This window comes from Aureococcus anophagefferens (assembly GCF_000186865.1).
Source record: "Aureococcus anophagefferens unplaced genomic scaffold AURANscaffold_20, whole genome shotgun sequence".
Classification (NCBI taxonomy): domain Eukaryota; class Pelagophyceae; order Pelagomonadales; family Pelagomonadaceae; genus Aureococcus; species Aureococcus anophagefferens.
In genome coordinates this window covers 268,587-286,437 of record NW_008705580.1, presented here as the reverse complement: position 1 = coordinate 286,437, position 17,851 = coordinate 268,587, and the positions used below count along the sequence as shown (strand labels likewise).

The window sequence follows — 17,851 nt, the reverse complement described above, 5'->3', positions numbered from 1 at the left end:
GGCGAGGGACGCGTCCCGCGCCGCGAAGCAGGCGTAGGACTCGCCGACGGCGTAGTACTCCGCGCCGCTCGACACGTCGAAGACGCGGCCCATGATCGACAGGTAGATCTCGGGCCGCGCCGCGCCGTCGTAGGCGCCGAGCTCGCGCACGGTGAAGACGCGCGTCGTGCGCGCCTGGGAGGGGTCCGCCTGGGCGTGCATGCTGTAGACGGCGTAGGCGACGGCGAGCACGGACGGCAGCCACCAGAGCTTGCCGAGGTTCGCGAGGGGCATGTTTTGTTGTTGTCGATACTACAGTAGTTTTGTTGTGTTGTGTGTGTCGCTTGTTAGGTGTGATGTGTTTGCGTGCGACGGGGGAGGCGACGCGGCACACTAGCGTTGGTTTGTGCGCGCGCGCTGCGCAAAGCTGTGCTCTCACACCATGGCAGTGCCACCGGCAACAATTCCGCGAAGTGTCGAGCTCGAGTGCGCACTGGCAAAGACGCCTCTCGACGCCATCGCCGCTGGTAGGCTTCGGATCGATGTAGGCGATTTTACGGATCCTTCTCGGCCAGTCCGGTCGCCGGTCAAACTTTGTTTTTTGTGCGAAGAGCCGAGGCGCCCGGCTACCCCGTCCAACGACGACGTCGCGCGGGCGTCGCGAGTACCGCCCGCGGATGTCGTCGCGTGGTGAGCCCGGTCCTCGTCGACCTTAGGGCAGACGACGATCGATCCAAAGAGAACGTTGGAGGAGTGCAGTTCAAATTTGGTGCACCTTGAGTCCAACATACAAGTAACTTCAACTTTTTTATTACCAGCCTTGGTGGGCACCATCGAAGCCCACGCCTTCCAGTCCGGCGTCTGCAATTGAAATAGTCCGCTGCGCGCTCTCTGTGCATTGCCGCGTCTGCAATAAAACTTCGCGCACGCCCTTCCCCACCCCATCCTGCTCCTGATTCCAAAGCGCCGCGCGTTGAAACGCCACACGCGCTGAGAGCGCAGCTATTCATAGGTTCAACACCACCAACATGCCTCGAAGCCCTTCGTGCCACCGCCTCCGCGCGAGAAGCGCAGCCGCGCCTCCAAGGACGCCGCGCCGTAGTACCTAATTCTCCGACGGTCCGCGCGCGCGACCCGACCTCCGTGCTCGGTAGGCTCGCGCAGATCAAGCACACGCAGAAGTACAACGGCGGCCGCACGGAGTACCTCGGCGTCTTCGAGGACGAGCGCGAGGCCGCCGAGGCCTACGACGCCGCGTGCCGCGCCATCGGCCGCCACGCGTCCGTCAACTTCCCGTTGGAGCACGACGCGACGGGCGAGGTCCACGCCGCCAAGGCGCTCCTCGGCCTCCTCGCGTAGCGCGGCGGAGGCGCGAAAGCCGAAGTAGCGTCTCCCCCGCCGCGGCGGCCGCCGCGCGCGCCGAGAGGCCGCGCGGCGCGAGCTGCCCATCCCCCCGACCGGCCCTCTAGGAACAGAGGGGGCCGCGGACGTGAAATCATAAGTGAGTGTGGTATTGGATCGGCTGCCGACGCCGCCGGATCGCCGGGATCGCTCCGGGATCGCTCCGGATCGCGACCGAGCGCGCGGGATCGCTCCGGATCCCCGCGGGTCGCGCCAATATCGCGCCGGGTCGCTCCGGATCGCTGCCGGTGGCGCCGGAGGCGTCGAAGCCTCGCGAGGAACGCCTCGAGGAGGCGTGCGAGGCCGGCCAAGGAGCCTCGAAGCCCAGCTCTTGACGATCGCACCACTGGGCGATCACAGACCTCTCACACCCCAAAACCATGCCTCCTCCCGCCGCGAGCTGGTTCCGAGGCATCGGTGCCGACCTCAAACGGCGCGCGCCGGCGTCCACGCGTCGCAGAGAGGTCCCGTCGATCGAACCAATCGCCGCACCAACAATCGATCGCCCGATCGCCACCCTAACAAAATATAGGCGCGCCCCGCACTACGTCTCGGACTGGACGGAGGGCCACAACGCGAAGACGACGGCGTCGATCTTCTTCATGTTCTTCACGTCCATCGCGCCCGCGATCACGTTCGCGGAGCTCCTCGACCGCTCGACGGGAAAGATCGGCGTCGTCGAGGTCTGCCTGAGCAGCTGCCTGTCGGGCTGCATCTTCTCCATCTTCGGCGGCCAGCCCCTCGTCATCGTCGGCGTCACGGGCCCCGTGACCATCCTGACCATCTCCATCTACGGCATGGCCAACGCGCTCGACATCGACTTCCTCAAATTTTATATGTGGGCGCAGATCTGGGCCGGGCTCATGCACATGGCCGCGGCCGCCGCGGGCTGGTGCGCGGCCATCAAGTACGTGACGAACTTCTCCTGCCACACCTTCGGTTTGCTCATCGCGACGATCTACGCGGTGACGGGCGCCACCGGCATCGCGCGCTACTACACGCGGTCGCAGTCCTTCGCGGCCTGCCTCATGGAGACCATCCTCGCGCTGGGGACGACGCTCGTCAGCCTCTACCTGGCCAACGCGACGAACTGGACGCTCTTCAACGCGAAGGTGCGCACGGTCGTCTCGGACTACGCGCCGACGTTCGCCATCGTGCTCATGACGATCATATCGCTCATCGGCCGCGCGGACGACCTCGGCGAGGACCTGACGCGCCTCGACGTGCCGCGCACCTTCGGCACGACCCACGGCCGCACCTGGTTCCTGAACCCCTTCGAGCTCGAGGGCTGGGCCATCGCGCTCGCGCTCGTGCCGGGGACGATCATCCTGATCCTCTTCATCTTCGACCACAACGTGTCGTCGATCATGGCCCAATCGAAGGAGTTCAACCTCAAGAAGGGGTCGGCCTACCACCTCGACTTCTTCGTGTTGGGGATTTGCATCGTGTGCACGGGCATCCTCGGGATCCCCCCGTGCAACGGCCTGATCCCGCAGGCGCCGCTCCACACGAAGAGCCTCTGCGTCGTGTCCAAGGTGAAGCGCGGCTCCAAGACCGTGGACGTCGTCGACCGCACCTACGAGCAGCGCTACACGAACCTGGCCCAGGCCGCGATGACGGGCGTCGTCTGCGCGCGGCCGCTCATCGGCGTCCTGGGGAAGATCCCCAACGCGACGCTCGACGGCCTCTTCCTCTTCATGGCCCTGAGCTCGCTGCCGGGCAACGAGCTCTGGGACCGCGTCAAGCTCGTGGTCTGCGAGAAGCGGCTCCGGGAATCGCCCAAGGACTGGTACGCGGCGCTCGACTTCTCGACGATCGCGTCGTTCACGCGGCTCCAGTTCTCCGTCGCCTTCCTCATCTTCTTCGTCACGCTCACGCCCATCGCCATGACCTTCCCCCTCTTCATCGCCGCCCTCGTCTACATCCGCACGAAGATCCTGCCCAAGTACTACGACGCCGCGGTGCTCGAGCTCCTCGACCCCCTCATCGACCTCGCGCCCGACGACGCCGCGGACCGGTCCCAGCACCCGAGCACGCACAACCTCCTCGCGCTCGAGGCGGAGATGCGCGCCATCGAGGGCGAGGCGCGGGCCCTCGAGAGCGCGCGCGCGGCGGCCGCGCTCGCGATCCGCGAGGCGCGCGCGGCGACGCCGCCCTTCGACGGCGACGACGACGCCAAGGCCAAGCACGACTCGCCCGCGCGCAAGCGCAGCATCTCGGGCTCGGGCGACGACGCGGCGTAAATAGTGTTTAGGCTATACTTGCGCGTCGAGCTCCGCGAGGCACTTTATAGCACACTCGTCGCCCTTGGCGGCGGCGCGCTCGAACCAGTATCTGGCTTTGCCGAGGTCGACTTCCGTGCCTCGTCCGTCCCTGTAACAAAGGCCAAGGCAATACTCCGCATCGGTATCGCCTTGATCCGCCGAGAGCGCGTAGTACCGGATAGATTCTTCAAATTTCTTCTCAGATTCAAGTAAAACCCCTAAATCGAATTGCGCGACCGCGTCGCCTCGGTCTGCGGCCGCGCGATACAGTTTCATCGCCTTCTTCTTGTCCAGCTTGACGCCACTTCCGTTCTCGTACAATAATCCAAGGTGTATCATCGCGTCCACGTTGCCGAGCTCCACGGCGCGCCGGTAAATCTTCGCGGCTTTCTTTTCGGATTTCACGAGACCGTAGCGACCGCGGCGGTACGCATCTCCCAAACACGTAATCGCTTCCGGCACTTCGTTCTCCACGTGGCGGCGAAGGCGCGCGAGGCGTTCCGCGTGGGTCTTTGCGCACGGTATGCGACAGAGGGGACACGCGTCGAAGCCGATCTTGCGCTCGCACGATCGGCAGACCTTTCGGCAGCAACAGACGCGAAACACGCCCGAGTCATTCACGTCCCACTCCTCGAGACAGATCGGGCACCGTGACCCGTACCGCGCCGACAGCGGCTCGGGCTCCGGGTTCGCCTCGCGTCGCAGACGAGCAGCTTCGTGCTCCGCCGCGATGCGCGCGCGGACCTCGTCGGCGTGCGACCGCGGCGCGGGGCCGTAGAACACGTCCCGCGGCGGCGACGGCGGGGGCGTCGGCGCCTCGGCCCGCGCCGCCGCCGCGGCCTGGATCTTCTTGCATACCTTCCGGTGGCCCCGGTCGCGCCAGTCGATGCGTTGGCAGTCCGTCGAACAGTAGGCCGTGGTGCCGCACCCTTTACAGCGCCGGGCATCCTTCTTCCCGCAAATCGTGCATATGTTGAGCGCCAGCTTTGTACGAGTTTTTCGCGCCTCGTACTCTCGCTTCTTCTTGATCAGTTCCGGGTCCATGATCTCTTCCCACGCTCGTCGCCGACGCTCCTATTCACCCACCTCACTCGTCTATCGTCACCTCGCAACAGGTAAAATCGCTCAAAATCTCACACAGGGCTAAGCCGACCCCTAGAGCATCGCGCTCATGTCGTTCTCCATGCCCCCCTCGGCGGCGGCGTCGTCCTTGCGCCAGACGGGCTTCGCGCTCAAGAACGCGAGGCACCAGACCGCGAAGGTCGGCGCAGAGAGGAACGCGGCGGCGACGACGCCAAGGCCAAGCACGACTCGCCCGCGCGCAAGCGCAGCATCTCGGGCTCGGGCGACGACGCGGCGTAAAGATGGTTTAGGCAATATCTCGCGCGTCGTCGAGGTCCGCGAGACACGCTATAGCATCCTCGTCGCCCTTGGCAGCGGCGCGCTCGAACCAGTACCTGGCTTTGCCGAGGTCGACTTCCGTGCCTTCTCCGCGCCCGTAACAACAGCCAAGGGAAGTCTCCGCCATAGAAAAGCCTTGATCCGCCGCGAGGGTGTAGTACCGGAACGCTTCTTCAAGTTTCTTCTCAGAGTAAAGTAAAAACCCTAACTTTGTTTGCGCGATCGTGTCGCCTCGATCTGCGGCCATGCGATACAGCCGCTCCGCCTTCTTCTTGTCCAGCTTGACGCCACTTCCAGTGTTGTGCAATCCCGCAAGGTATCTCATCGCGTCCACGTTTCCGAGCTCCACGGCGCGCCGGTAAATCTTCGCGGCTTTCTTATCGGATTTCACGAGGCCCAACCGACCATGGCGGTACGCGTCTCCCAAAGACGTAATCGCTTCCGGCACCTCGTTCTCCGCATGGCGGCGAAGACGCGAGAGCTGTTCCGCGGGATCATCTGGGCACGGTAAACGACAGAGGGGACACGCGCCGAGTCTGATCTTGTGCTCGCACGATCGGCAGACCTTTCGGCAGCAGCAGGTGCGAAACACGTTCGTCGCATTCACGTCCCACTCCTCGAGGCAGATCGGGCACCGCGACCCGTGCCGCGCAGACAGCGGCTCCCGCTCAGGGTTCGCCTCGCGTCGCACGCGGGCGGCCTCGTGCTCCGCCGCGATGCGCGCGCGGATCTCGTCGGCGTGCGACCGCGGCGCGGGGCCGTAGAACACCTCCCGCGGCGGCGACGGCGGGGGCGTCGGCGCCTCGGCCCGCGCCGCCGCCGCGGCCTGGATCTTCTTGCATACCTTCTGGTGGCCCCGGTCGCACCAGTCGATGCGTTGGCAGTCCGTCGAACAGTAGGCCGTCGTGCCGCACCCTTTACAGCGCCGGGCATCCTTCTTCCCGCAAATCGTGCATATGTTGAGCGCCAGCTTTGTACGAGTTTTTCGCGCCTCGTACTCTCGCTTCTTCTTGATCAGTTCCGGGTCCATGATCTCTTCCACGCTCGTCGCCTCACTCGTCTTACACTCACTCGCACTCGCAACAGGCAAAATCGCTCGACGACGGCGGCAGTAGCGGAGACGACGGCGACGAGATGCGCTTTCTCGTGTGGCTTATCCAGGGGGGTTGCGCTTTCTCGGTGACGTGGGTGGCGATGTGGCGTCGGCGACGGCCTCTTCGGAGGAGCTGCGCTGGGTCACATGGCCGCTGGCTTAGGCGTGGTATGGGGCACTAGGCCGATCCTCCCGATCGTGCTCCTCGCTCCACTACCCTAGCCCTTCCCTTTGGTCCTCCCTCCCTTCGATTCCTCCCTGCGACGCGGCTAAGCAAAATCGCTCAAAATCTTACACAGGGCTAAGCCGACCCCTAGAGCATCGCGTTCATGTCGTTCTCCATCCCCCCATCAACACCATCGTCGTTCTTGCGAAATCCGCTCTTGGCGTTGAGGAACGCGAGGCACCAGACCGCGAAGGTCGGCGCGGAGAGGAAGGCCGCGAAGGCGAGCGGCTTCGTGTGGACCGTGTCGTAGCCGCCGACGAAGGCGCCGACGAAGGCCGACACGACGAAGGCGTGGAGGAGCCAGATGGAGAGCAGGTCGTGGGCCGGCGCGAGGTGGAGCTTCTTCGCGCAGCGCGCGTAGAGGCACGCGTACGCCGCGCAGTAGCAGGCCGTGCAGCACGCGAGCGCGCCGTCCGTCGCCGCGTAGACGTGGTGGTGGCCCGGGTCGTCGTACTGGGGGTCCCCCGCGCCCTCGAGGCGGCCGAACAAGGCCCGCGTCGCGCCGAGGACGCCCCACGTCGCGCAGAGGAGCACCGCGCCGACGCCGAGCTTGAGCGTGACGCGGCGCCGCGCGCGGACGGGCTCGTTGAGCGCCTGGGCAGGACAAGAGAGATTCAACGTCGCTTCAACGTGAGTGTTCCGCGCGCGCGCCCCGGAAAAAGCACCCACGCTTCGAGACCGTTCCAAGAGATGATCGCTCGCCCAAAAATCAGCCAAAACGAGTGGAAAACGGCCGAGATATGAGGCTTTGAAGTTGGGAATTTCGCTCTCTTGTCCTGCCCCGTTGAGCGCGTGGGCGAAGAGGAGCGCGTAGCAGAGGCCCAGCCCCAGGAAGGTGAAGCAGCCGTAGAGGTAGAGGGCGCTGAGCACGAGCGACGCGACCTTGGACTTGGCGCCGACCTCCAGGGCGTAGAGCGGGTTCACGAAGCCGACCGCGTGCGCGACGAGCAGCGCGAGGCACCAGCCCTGCTCCGGCGTCCAGTGCGACGCGGGCAGGCGCGCGTAGAAGCCGACCCGCGGCGCGACGACGGCGAGCACGGACGCCACGAGGTAGACCGCGTAGAAGCCTAATTCGAACGACGTGTACTCGCGATTCACGAAGTGGAGCTCCATCTTCGTCGTCAGGACCGGCGCGTCCACCTCCGTCGTCATCGTCGCGCCGTCCACGGACCAGGAGATGCCCGCGCCGGGGTAGGTGCCGAACGCGTGGACGACGGACGCCGCGACGTCGTAGCGGTCGTAGAGGATTGCGTGCTGCGCGAAGAGGGGCACGGCCTTGCACCAGGCCTCGCCGCTTTTGCAGCGCACGGTGTGGTAGTCGTAGCGCTTCGTCGCGAGCTTGTGGGTCTTGCCCTGCTTCGTCTCGCCCGTCGCCGAGACCTCGAAGGCCAATTGGAACGTCTTGTCGCCCTTCGACCCGAAGCTCGCGGGCCGCGCGACGAGGCAGTCGAGCCAGAGCATCTGGTGCGCGGGCACCATGGCCGTCAACGCGCCGCTGAAGACGGGGTACTCCGTGCGCGCGGCGACGACGTCGTGGGACCGCGTCGAGTGCGTCGAATTGTGCTTCTTGATGGCCACGGGGCCCACGGCGCCGATGATGAGCGCGAGGCTCAGGGCGACGAGGTAGGTGCCCAGGGTGGCGAGCGTCGTGCGCGGGCTGCGCAGGACATCGTCCGACGACCGCTCGACGCCCAATTCGCCCGCGCTCATCGTCTCAACTGGCTGCCCAAGTGTCTGGCACGCGCTTTTAAAGTCTCTTCAACATGGCTGTTTTTTTTAGAAAGCAGCCCATCTGATTGGGAGAGCACGATGGAGGCTCCCGACGACACGACCTCGACGGCGGACGAGCACAAGGAGGAGGAGCGCAAGGAGGGCGACCCGCCCGGCGACATCGCCGTGGAGCCGGCGGCGCCGCCGTCGCCCGGCGGCGCCGGGCGGGGCCCCGAGGCCGACGGCGGCCCGCCCAAGGCCGCGCGGGGCGACGAGGTGCTCTGCGTCTGCTGCAACTACGGCACGGTGGCGCGCTGCGTCGACTGCGTCTGCGGCTTCGAGCAGCTCAACTACAACGAGGAGAACCTCATCTACAAGAACGTCGTCCGGCTGGCGCTTTTGGTCGCGTGCGCGTTCTACGCCTACGAGACCTGCGGCGTCGTCGAGAAGCGGTTCCAGGTCTACGCCCACGCGCCCTACTGGGTGCGCTACTCCCACATCTTCGCCGAGGCCCTGGGCGACGGCGCGAAGCGGCGCCAGCCGTCCGCGGAGCGCGCGGGCGCGTTCGACCCCGCGGGCGTGTCGAACCTCATCGACCGGCTCTACGGCGACTCCTACTCCAAGGCGGACCTGGCCCTCCTCAAGCAGAGCCACTGCAACGCGTCCGTCGTCCTCGAGTCGGCCAACGGCAAGCGGGACACGGACGACTGCGGCATCGACGCGCCCGTGTACAAGCGGGGCTGCCGCGCGGGCTACTACGAGCCGCGCGGCGCCGCGCGCGGGCCGAACCCCCACCTCGACACGGCGGCGCCCTGCCCCGACGGCTTCTTCTGCCTCGCGGACGTGACGTGCTTCATCGCGTGCCCGCTCGGGTCGAGCTGCGTCGCGTCGGCCGCGTCGAGGACGGCGGCACGTGCAAGTACTGGAAGCACGTCGAGAAGGGCGCCGAAAGCCACGCCGTCACCTACTACAACGCGACGCTCCAACGCTACGTCCACGGCGACGTCTGCCCCGGCGCGAGCCACGTCGCGCTCTGCGCCGCGGGCTACAGCTGCCCGTCGCCGGCAGGGCAGGACAAGGGTGATTCAAGTTCGCTTGTTCCGCGAGCGATTGTTCCAAAGAAAGGATCCACGCTTCGAGAGCGCTCCGAGAGATCATCGCCCGTCCAAAAATGAGCCAAAACGAGGGGAAACAGACCGAGATAGGAGCCTCCAAAGTTTGGGCATTTCGCACCCTTTTCCTGCCCAGGTCGCCGGACCGCGTCGGCGTCGAGTGCCTCGCGGGCCACTTCTGCCCCCAGGGCTCCTTCCACCGCGTGCGCTGCCGCTGGTACGAGCAGTGCGAGGGGCCCGGCCGCGTGAGCGCGAACAAGTTCTACGCGATGGCGGCCATCGCGGGCATCGTGTTCCTCCTCGCGTTTGGCACGTCGAGCGTCTGGGTGTCGCTCATGGCCTACCTCCACCTCCGGCGCGTCGCGCGGCGCCACGTCGCGCCGCGCGACGACGCGTCCTTCGCGGCGCTCCGCGCGTCGTCGGACGGCGACCGCGAGGCGTCGCTCGCGTCGCGCGCGGCGCCCGACGACGGCGACGACTACGCGTCGCGGACGCGGCGCGCGTGCTTCGCGGCCGTCGGCGCCTGCGGCTTCGTCGTGCGCCACGCGAAGCGCCAGGCCTACGTGCTCGTGCACGCGGCGCTGACGGCCTGCGCGCCGTCGGCGACGGCGCTCGACCCCCAGTCCATCTTCCGCCGCGACGCGGAGCGGCGCCACTGCTGCGGCGTGTCGCCCGCGAACCATTTGCGCGTGGCCCTGGCCGCGGGCCTGTCGCTCGTGGCCCTCGTGCTCGTCACGCTCGGCCGGCTGTCGTCGTTCCACGCGCTCGTCGGCGCCTACGCCGGCGTCGCCGCGCTGCTGGTCGCGAGCTCCTGCGCGCTGTGCACGTTCCAAAGAGCCGCGGGCGCGCGGACGTGCCTGCTCTGCTCCAAGGAGGGCCACGCGGCCATGGCGCTGCTCGGCTGCGCCGTCGGCCTCGGCTTCGGCGCGCTCGTCGTGCTGCGCCGGGGCGTCCTCGACTACGACGACGACGGCGTCGACGACGACGCGGCGCCGCGGCACCTCGAGGTGAAGATCTGCCTCGCGGGGCTGGGCGTCGGCGCGCTCGGCGCCTTGGGGGTTATCGCGCTGAGTTCGAAACGCTTCAAAAAAGTCAAGGCCGAGCCGCCGGTGCTCGGCGGCGACCTCGAGACGCCGCTGCTGGTCACGCGGCAGCCGGGCGACGACGACGCGGCGGCCCTCGTCGCCGAGCGCGAGTCGGCCGCCCCGCGCGCGAGCGAGCGCGACTCGCTCGCGTCGTCGGCGTCGCGGCCCGTGCGCTTCACCATCGACGTCGACTTCGAGGACCTGGGGCTCAAGCTCCGCAGCTCGGGGCTGCAGGTCTTTTTCCCCCAGCGTCTCGTTTTGGACCGAGCGATCGTCCCCCGTCGCGCGCCCCCCTCCACCGCGCCGCGCCGCGCAGGTGCTCAAGGGCGTCACGGGCCGCTGCGCGTCCGGGCGCGTCACGGCGATCATGGGCCCGTCGGGCGCGGGGAAGACGACGATGCTCAACGTGCTCAGCGGCCGCGCGTCCTACGGCGTGACGACGGGCGTCGTCGCCATCAACGGCGTGCCCGAGAGCGTCCAGGGCTTCGGCCCCTTCGTCGGGTTCGTGCCCCAGGAGGACACGATGCACACGAACCTGACGGTGGGCGAGAACGTCGAGTTCTACGGCGCGCTGCGCCTGCCGCGGCACTACACGGCGTGGGACGTGCGCAAGGTCGTCGAGCGGACGCTCGAGGTGCTCGGGCTCGAGCACATCGAGGGGTCCGTCATCGGCGACGCGGAGAAGCGCGGCATCTCCGGCGGCCAGCGGAAGCGCGTCAACGTGGCCATGGAGATCGTCAGCGACCCGAGCCTGCTCTTCCTCGACGAGCCGACGACTGTGCCGAATTCAACCGCTGGTTTGGGTGGTCCTGACCAAACTTCAGAATTCTCGAGCTCGGTCACATCGAAGTCGATTCGGCTGATTTTTGGACGAATCGATTGCTCTCGTCGAGTTCTCGAAGCACGGCAGAAGAGGTTGCGTCGAAACTGTCGCGTTCGCTCACATTGAAGTCGAGTTGAAGATTTGAATTCGGCGCAGGCCGACGAGCGGGTTGGACAGCACGACGTCCTTCGAGCTCGTCCAGTCGCTGCGGGTCCTGAGCGGGCGCAAGGTCAACGTCGTCGTCGTGCTCCACCAGCCGTCCTTCTTCATCTTCCGCATGTTCCACGACGTGCTGCTCCTGTGCCGCGGCGGGCGCACCGCCTACTGCGGGCCGTCCGAGGGCGCGCTCCCCTACTTCGAGGCGTCGGGCTTCTCCATGCCGGCCTTCGAGAACCCGGCGGACTTCTTCATGGACGTCATCGCGGGCAAGGCCGCCGTCCGCGACGGCGCGTCGCCCTTTTCGGACGCGCTGGCGGACGTCGCGGGCGTCCAGGACAGCCGCAAGGGCGCGCGGCAGCACGCGGCGGCGCTCGCGGAGCTCTGGGAGCGCCACGCGGGCGAGTCCCGCGACACGCTCGAGGACGCGCCGCACCCGACGACGCCGGGGCGGCTGGAGCCCGCGGGGCGCCTGTCGCGGTCGAGCCGTCGCGCGCCGCGTCCGGCGAAACTTCGCATCGAGGTCGACGCGGCCGATGTTTGGACGACTCGTTGCCTCTCGTCGAGTTCTCACCCATTGCATTCGGGTTGATGATGTAACATCCACGCAGGCCGCGCGCACCGGAAGCTCGGCCGCGCGTCGCGGAAGCGCCAGCGGCAGGTCCGGAAGATGGCCACGAAGCTCTCGCAGTTCAACATCTTCTTCCGGCGGACGTGCCTGCTGCTGGCGCGCGACCGCCACCAGTTCGCCGTCGACTGCTGCATCCAGCTCGCCTGCGGCGCGTTCTTCGGCCTCCTCTACGAAAACTTTGAGTTCAAGGCAGGGCAGCAAAAGAGAGCGAAATTCCCAACTTCAAAGGCTCCGATCTCGGCCGTTTTCCTCTCGTTTCGGCTGATTTTTGGACGAGCGATCATCTCTCGGAACGGTCTCGAAGCGTGGATGCTGTTTCCGGAACGCGCGCGCGCGGAACACTCACGTTGAAGCGACGTTGAATCACCCTTTTGCCGCCCAGGTTCAAGGACGCGCAGACGCTCTTCTTCATGCTGAACCTCGGCGTGGGCCTCACGGCGTCCCTCGCGTCGCTCCGCGTCTTTGGCAGCGACCGCGCCGTCTTCTGGCGCGAGGCGGCGCCGGGATCGGGCATGGAGCTCGACCGCTTCGCCTACTTCCTCGCGAAGAACGCCGTCGAGGTGCCGCGGCTCGCCGTCTTCGCGACGCTGACCCTCGCGACCTTCGCGCGTTGTCGGCGTCGTGGTTTTATTTTTTTGAGGGCGACATATAGTTGCGCGGTAGGTGCCCCTGGCGTCGCCGCTGGCGCCCATCGAGGAGCTCTTCGCGCTGACGTTCTCCGCCATGTTCGCGGCTGTGTGGAAATCAACCACTGGTTTGGGGGGTCCCCACCAAACTTCAGAATTCTCTAGCTCGGTCAAATCGAAGTCGACTCGGCTGATTTTTGGACGAATCGATTGCTCTCATTGGGTTCTCGAAGCACGGCAGAAGAGCTTGCGTCGAAACGTTCGCAGACGCGCACATTGAAGTCGTGTTGAAGATTTGATTTCCACACAGGTTCGCGGTGTCGGGCTTCGCGTACGCGCTGAGCATCGCCCAGGACCCCATGGCGTCGCAGCTGAGCATGGTCATGCTCGTCCTCGTCTTCGTGCTCTTCTGCGGCATCTCGCCGAAGCTGAGCCAGATCGACAACATGGGGCCGGCGGCGCAGCGCGCCCCGGCGCGCGCGGTCTCTCGCTCTCGCGGCCTCGCACCGGGCCCTCGTAGGTACGCCTCCGCGCTGAGCTACGGGCGCTGGTACGTCGAGGGCCTCTACACGTCGCAGACGCGCCAGCTGAGCGACGCGTGGAAGATGCGCGTTTTCCCAGCGCCGCGGTGATTCTTCGCGCGGGGGGCTCCGGCGCCGCGAGCGGAGGCGTGCGAGCGAGCCCGACCCCTGGCCGCTCCGAACTCCGCGCCGTGGACCGCGAGCCCGACCCCTGGCTCAGCGCCGTGGACCGCGAGCCCGACCCCTGGCTCAGCGCCGTGGACCGCTCGCGGCGGCGGACCACCCCCCCCCGGACGAGCCGCGCCAAAAAAATTCGAGCGCGTCTGAGCGGGCGGGGGCCACCGCGACTCCGTCGAGAATCGCCTCCCTCCGCCCCCCGCGCGACCGCGCCGTTCGCCCCGCAGGCCCTGGGCGTGGTACGCGAAGCCGAACCAGGACTGCGCGCTCGCGGGGCTCTTCTCGCTGTCGTTCTCGGAGCTCTACCGCGCGAAGTCCGGCCACCTCCGGACCATCAACGACCTCAACATCCCCATCCTCTTCGCCATCGGCGCCGCCATGCGCGTCGTCTCCTACCTCCTGCTGCTCCTGTGCAACCGCGACAAGATGGGCAAGCAGACGATTCTGCAGCTCCTCGCGCAGTTCTTCCTGAATCCCGTCTCCGACCTGCTGGACGACGTCGTCGGCGCCTGGGAGCGCGGGTTCGGGCGGAAACGGCGGGGGGAGCGGGTATAATGCAGGTTGTACTCGGTGTGTGGATAACTTTTTTTTTTACCGAAGATCTGAGTCGAGGCAGGTAATGTATACGCTAAAGAGGTAACGTGCGTAACTATTTTGTACACACAGAGGTATATGGACGCATACAGGGGGTAAAAAAAAGATGTGGGGCGAAACGAGCAAAAAAAGAAATCGACATTGACAGGACTCGAACCTGCGACCCTAACGGGAATAGATTTCGAGTCTATCGCCTTAACCACTCGGCCACAATGTCGCAACTGGAGAAGTTCCGAAACGCTTCGGCAATAAATGCCGACCTGAAGAAAAAAAATTCTATTTGATTTCTACAGAGCTAAAGAGGAATTCCACGCCGGCAGAGAAGCCTGCTAGAGAAAAAAGGAAGAGACGCCGTGCTCAAAGCGTCGCTCCAGTCATTCGACGCGCTCGAGCGACGCGTAAAAACGTCACTTTCCATGCTCGTGCCCTGCATCACGAGGTGACTCAGTGAGTATGGGCCGTTCTTTTCGCGGCCCAACGCTGGCCATAACCGCTCTCCTACTCCCCTCCGCAACTACAGCAAAGCTCGTCCTCGACGGCGGCGACGCGGGCTGGTCCTCGGCCTGGGGCACGTCGGTCGATGGAGTCATGGGCGGCAAGAGCAGCATCGCCGTCAGCTTCGACGACGGCATGCGCGCGACGGGCTACCTCAACACGGACGGCGGCGGCTTCGCGGGCTGCTCGCGCAACGTCGCCGAGCCCGTGGACGTGTCGTCCTACGCGGGCGTCGCGGTGACGTACGCGGCGCTCGACGCGTCGGCGCCGCCGCTGGCGCTCGAGCTGCGGCTCGGCGGCGAGGGCGACACGGGCGGCAGCTGGATCGACCACCGCGCCGTCTTCGCGCTGTCGCCGTCGGCCGACGCGGACGGCGTCGGCGTCGCGACGCTGCCCTTCGACGCGTTCGTGCCGCGGTGGCGCGGGAGCGAGCGGACGGGGTCTCTGGACCTCACGGCGATCAACCAGATGGGCCTCCAACTCCTCTTCCAGGAGGGCGCCTACGACTTCACGATCCTCGAGATCGCGGTCGTCGACGACCTCGTCCGGGACGACCCGGCGCCGGCGCTCGGCGCCGCGCCGAGCCCCGCGGAGGTCGTCGAGGGCATAGACGCGACCATCGAGGTCGGCGTCTACGTCTACAACAAGGGCTACCCGTCGCAGTGCGACAAGATCTACGCCGCGACGGCGCGCTCCGTCGCGGCGTCGCTCGAGGGCGGCGCGGGCCTCCGGGAGGACGCGCGGGCCGCTCTGGCGGACGCCGCGGCGGCCGCGGAGGCCATGGGCTACTCGGAGAACGACGAGATCCACCGCGCCTGGGCCCTGCGCCACGGCCTCGACGACGCGCGCGCGGCCGCCGTCGCGGCGGGCGACGATTGGGAGGCGGAGGCGACGCACGCGAACGACGCGACGGACGCGACGGTGGCGACGGACGGGACAGACGCGACCGACGCGACGCACGCGACGGACGTGGCGGATGTTTCGGACGCAGCGGACACAGCGGACGCGGCGGACGCCGCGGACGCGGCGGACTCGACGACCGATTCGACCGATTCGGCGGCTCCCGAGCCCGAGCCCGCGACCGATTCGTCGTCGTCGTCCTCCTCCGACGACAACGACATGGTCATGCTCCTGGCCCTCGCGGGCGCCGTGGCCGTCGTCGTGGCGGCGGTCGTCACGCTCTGCCTGCGGCGCGTCGCGCCCGCGCCGCCCCCGCTGGCCAAGGTCCAGGACCTCGCGCCCCAGAAAGCCGCGGTCGTGGCCACCGCGGTCCCCTGCGGCTTCGACGTGTGATAAGTACGATGTAGCCTACGCCCCTACCCGAGCCCCGCCCGCAGCGCCGCGACCCACGCGTCCCGGGCCTCCTCGGACCGCGCGGCGAGGATGCGCTCGTACTCGTCGCCCTGGTTGACCTTGAAGGGGAAGACGGCCTTCTTCTCTGCGAAGAAGAGCGCCGCGGGCCCGGACGGCGCCGCGGGCGCGACGGCGGACCGCGGCCCGCGGACGACGAGCTGGCCGCGGGGCTCGACGCTGTCGGGCCCGTCGTAGTAGAAGAGCACGTTCGAGCGCACGAGGCGGAACCTACGCGACGGCGCGTTTCAGAGAGCCCCGACACGATCCCCGAACGCCGGCCTCCCGCCACCGGTCCGTCGTCGCGGCCGCCACGGAGCTCCGCCGCCAGCGGTCCGTGAGGTACGCCGGCGCGAGCGCGAGCCTACGGGAAAGAACCGTCCGCGAGAAACGCGCGCGAGAACGACGCACCAGCCCTCGCGCAGGCACGGCGGCGGCGGCGCGTCCGCCGGACGTCCGACGCGCGCGGCGACGGCGTCGCGGAAGCGCGCCGCGTAGGCGCCGGCGTCCGCGGCGTCGCGGGCCGCGCAGTCGACGAGCGCGAAGGCGAGGGCGCGGCGCGCCTCGCCGGGGACGGCCTCGAAGGCGCCGGGCTCCGTCGCGAGGCGCGCGGCGATCTTCGCGACCGCGCTCGCCGGGACCTACGGAGCGCATGGACACGGAACCCACGAAAAGCAACGCCGGCAAACGGACGGCCGGCGGCGGCTTGCCCGGTGGCGGCGGCGGCCGGCCCGGCGGCGGCGGCGGCGCGGCGTCCCGGGGCCGGTCGACGTGGACGCAGAGCGCGTAGCCCACGGCGCCCCGTTGCTCCAGGTACGCGACGTCGCGCCGGAGCTGGTCGCCGAGCGCGGCCGCGTAGGCGCGCGGCGCGGCGAGCGCCTCGCGCGTCGCGACGAGGTCCGCGTCGTAGCGCACGTCCTCGCGGGCCGCGTCGACGGCGTCGGCCTGGGACCGCGGCGCGGCCGTCGCGCGCGGCGGCGACGCCGCCGGCCGGTTCCCGAAGGCCTTGCGCGCGCGGCTCCCCGCGGCGCGGCCGTCGGTCCCGCTCAGGAGGTAGGTCGTCCGCGGCGCGGCGCCGGCGCCCGGCGCGCGGGCCACGTCGACGACGGCGAAGTGGCTCGTCGCGCTCGCCGCGGCGACGGTGAAGACGGCCGCGACGCGCGGGAGCAGCGTCGCCGCGTTCGACGCGACGTGCGCGACGTAGGCCCGCGCGTCCGCGACCTAAACGAGGGCGTCGGTCGGCCTCGGCGAGGGCGTCGGTCCCTCGGCGAGGGCGTCGCGGACGCCGGAAGACCGCACGAGCACGGCGCACTCCTCCGCCGAGATCTCGCGGCACACGCAGGTGCCGTCGCGGCTCGCGTACTCGAAGTAGTCGGCGCCGGCGCGGCGGCGCACGCGGCGCACGCGCGCGGCGACGCGGCGGCCGTCGAGCGTCGCCGCGTCCGCGAGGAGGCTCCGCACGCCGAGGCCTAGAAAAGCGGACTCCGCGCGGCGCCGAACGTGAACGAACGCACCTCGCCGCACGGCGTCGTCGTCGACGCCGAGCGCGCGGCGCGCGCAGGCGTAGAGCCCCGGCCGGTGCGCCGTGCACCGCGCGGGCCGCCGCGGCGCCGCGCCCGCGAGCGCGCCGTAGATGGCCGCCGCGTACGACGGCTCGGCCGCGGGCTCGCGGCACTCGGGCCTGTGTGAGGGCGCTTTCGGCGAGTTCTGTCAACTCCGCACAGCCTCGCGCAGGTCGAAGGCGTCGCCCGGGTCGAGCCGCTCGAGGTCCACGGCCTCGTCGCCGTCCTTGAAGGCGCGGCGCAGCTCGAGCTGCTTCCGGAGCTGGCCGCCGTGGTGGAGCGCGAGGTCGATGGCCGCCGCGGCCCGGCACACGAAGTCGCGCCGCGCGGCCGCGTCCGGCGGCGGCGCCGCCGCGCCGCCGTCGTCGGCGTCGCTCGCCGGGCCCTCGCCGCGGCGGCGCACGAGGCCGAGCGCCGCGGCGTCGATGTCGACGACGTCGCCCGCGGGGCACCTGCGCGGGGCCGGGCGTGGGCGCCGTCGCTTTCTACGCGCGGCGGCCCGGGCGGGCACGCCGAGTCCAGGAACGCGTCGACGCCGTAGAAGTCGTCCGGCGACTCGAGCTCGAGCCCGCAGACCGCCGCCGCCGCCGCGCGGACGAAGCGGCGCAGCAGGTCGCCTGCGGCGGGCAAGGCGGACCCCGCGTC

General features: G+C 68.4%; 4 protein-coding genes across 4 annotated transcripts; 3 read left to right on the top strand and 1 right to left on the bottom strand.

Annotated features, from left to right (window-relative positions):
* Positions 1-1,910: 1,910 nt before the first annotated feature.
* Positions 1,911-3,359, top strand: AURANDRAFT_1158 (hypothetical protein; the record flags this gene model as incomplete). Its single annotated transcript, XM_009041251.1, has 1 exon — positions 1,911-3,359. A coding segment is annotated over one exon (1,449 nt), but the record flags the coding sequence as incomplete, so codon positions are not given.
* Positions 3,360-3,635: 276 nt separating this feature from the next.
* Positions 3,636-5,532, bottom strand: AURANDRAFT_30320 (hypothetical protein; the record flags this gene model as incomplete). The annotated part of the gene is made up of 2 exons (XM_009041280.1): positions 3,636-4,096; positions 5,052-5,532. Coding segments are annotated over 2 exons (942 nt in total), but the record flags the coding sequence as incomplete, so codon positions are not given.
* A 2,641-nt stretch (positions 5,533-8,173) lies between these two features.
* ABC22 (putative ABC transporter) lies at positions 8,174-13,760 on the top strand (the record flags this gene model as incomplete). The annotated part of the gene is made up of 9 exons (XM_009041367.1): positions 8,174-8,946; positions 9,323-10,505; positions 10,588-11,120; positions 11,251-11,738; positions 11,862-12,063; positions 12,264-12,540; positions 12,818-12,838; positions 12,879-13,135; positions 13,433-13,760. The coding sequence occupies 9 exons, from the start codon at positions 8,174-8,176 to the stop codon at positions 13,758-13,760; spliced, it is 4,062 nt and encodes a 1,353-aa protein (XP_009039615.1).
* Positions 13,761-14,252: 492 nt separating this feature from the next.
* AURANDRAFT_72146 (expressed protein) lies at positions 14,253-15,604 on the top strand (the record flags this gene model as incomplete). The annotated part of the gene is made up of 1 exon (XM_009041368.1): positions 14,253-15,604. The coding sequence occupies one exon, from the start codon at positions 14,253-14,255 to the stop codon at positions 15,585-15,587; it is 1,335 nt and encodes a 444-aa protein (XP_009039616.1).
* Between the last annotated feature and the right edge of the window lie 2,247 nt (positions 15,605-17,851).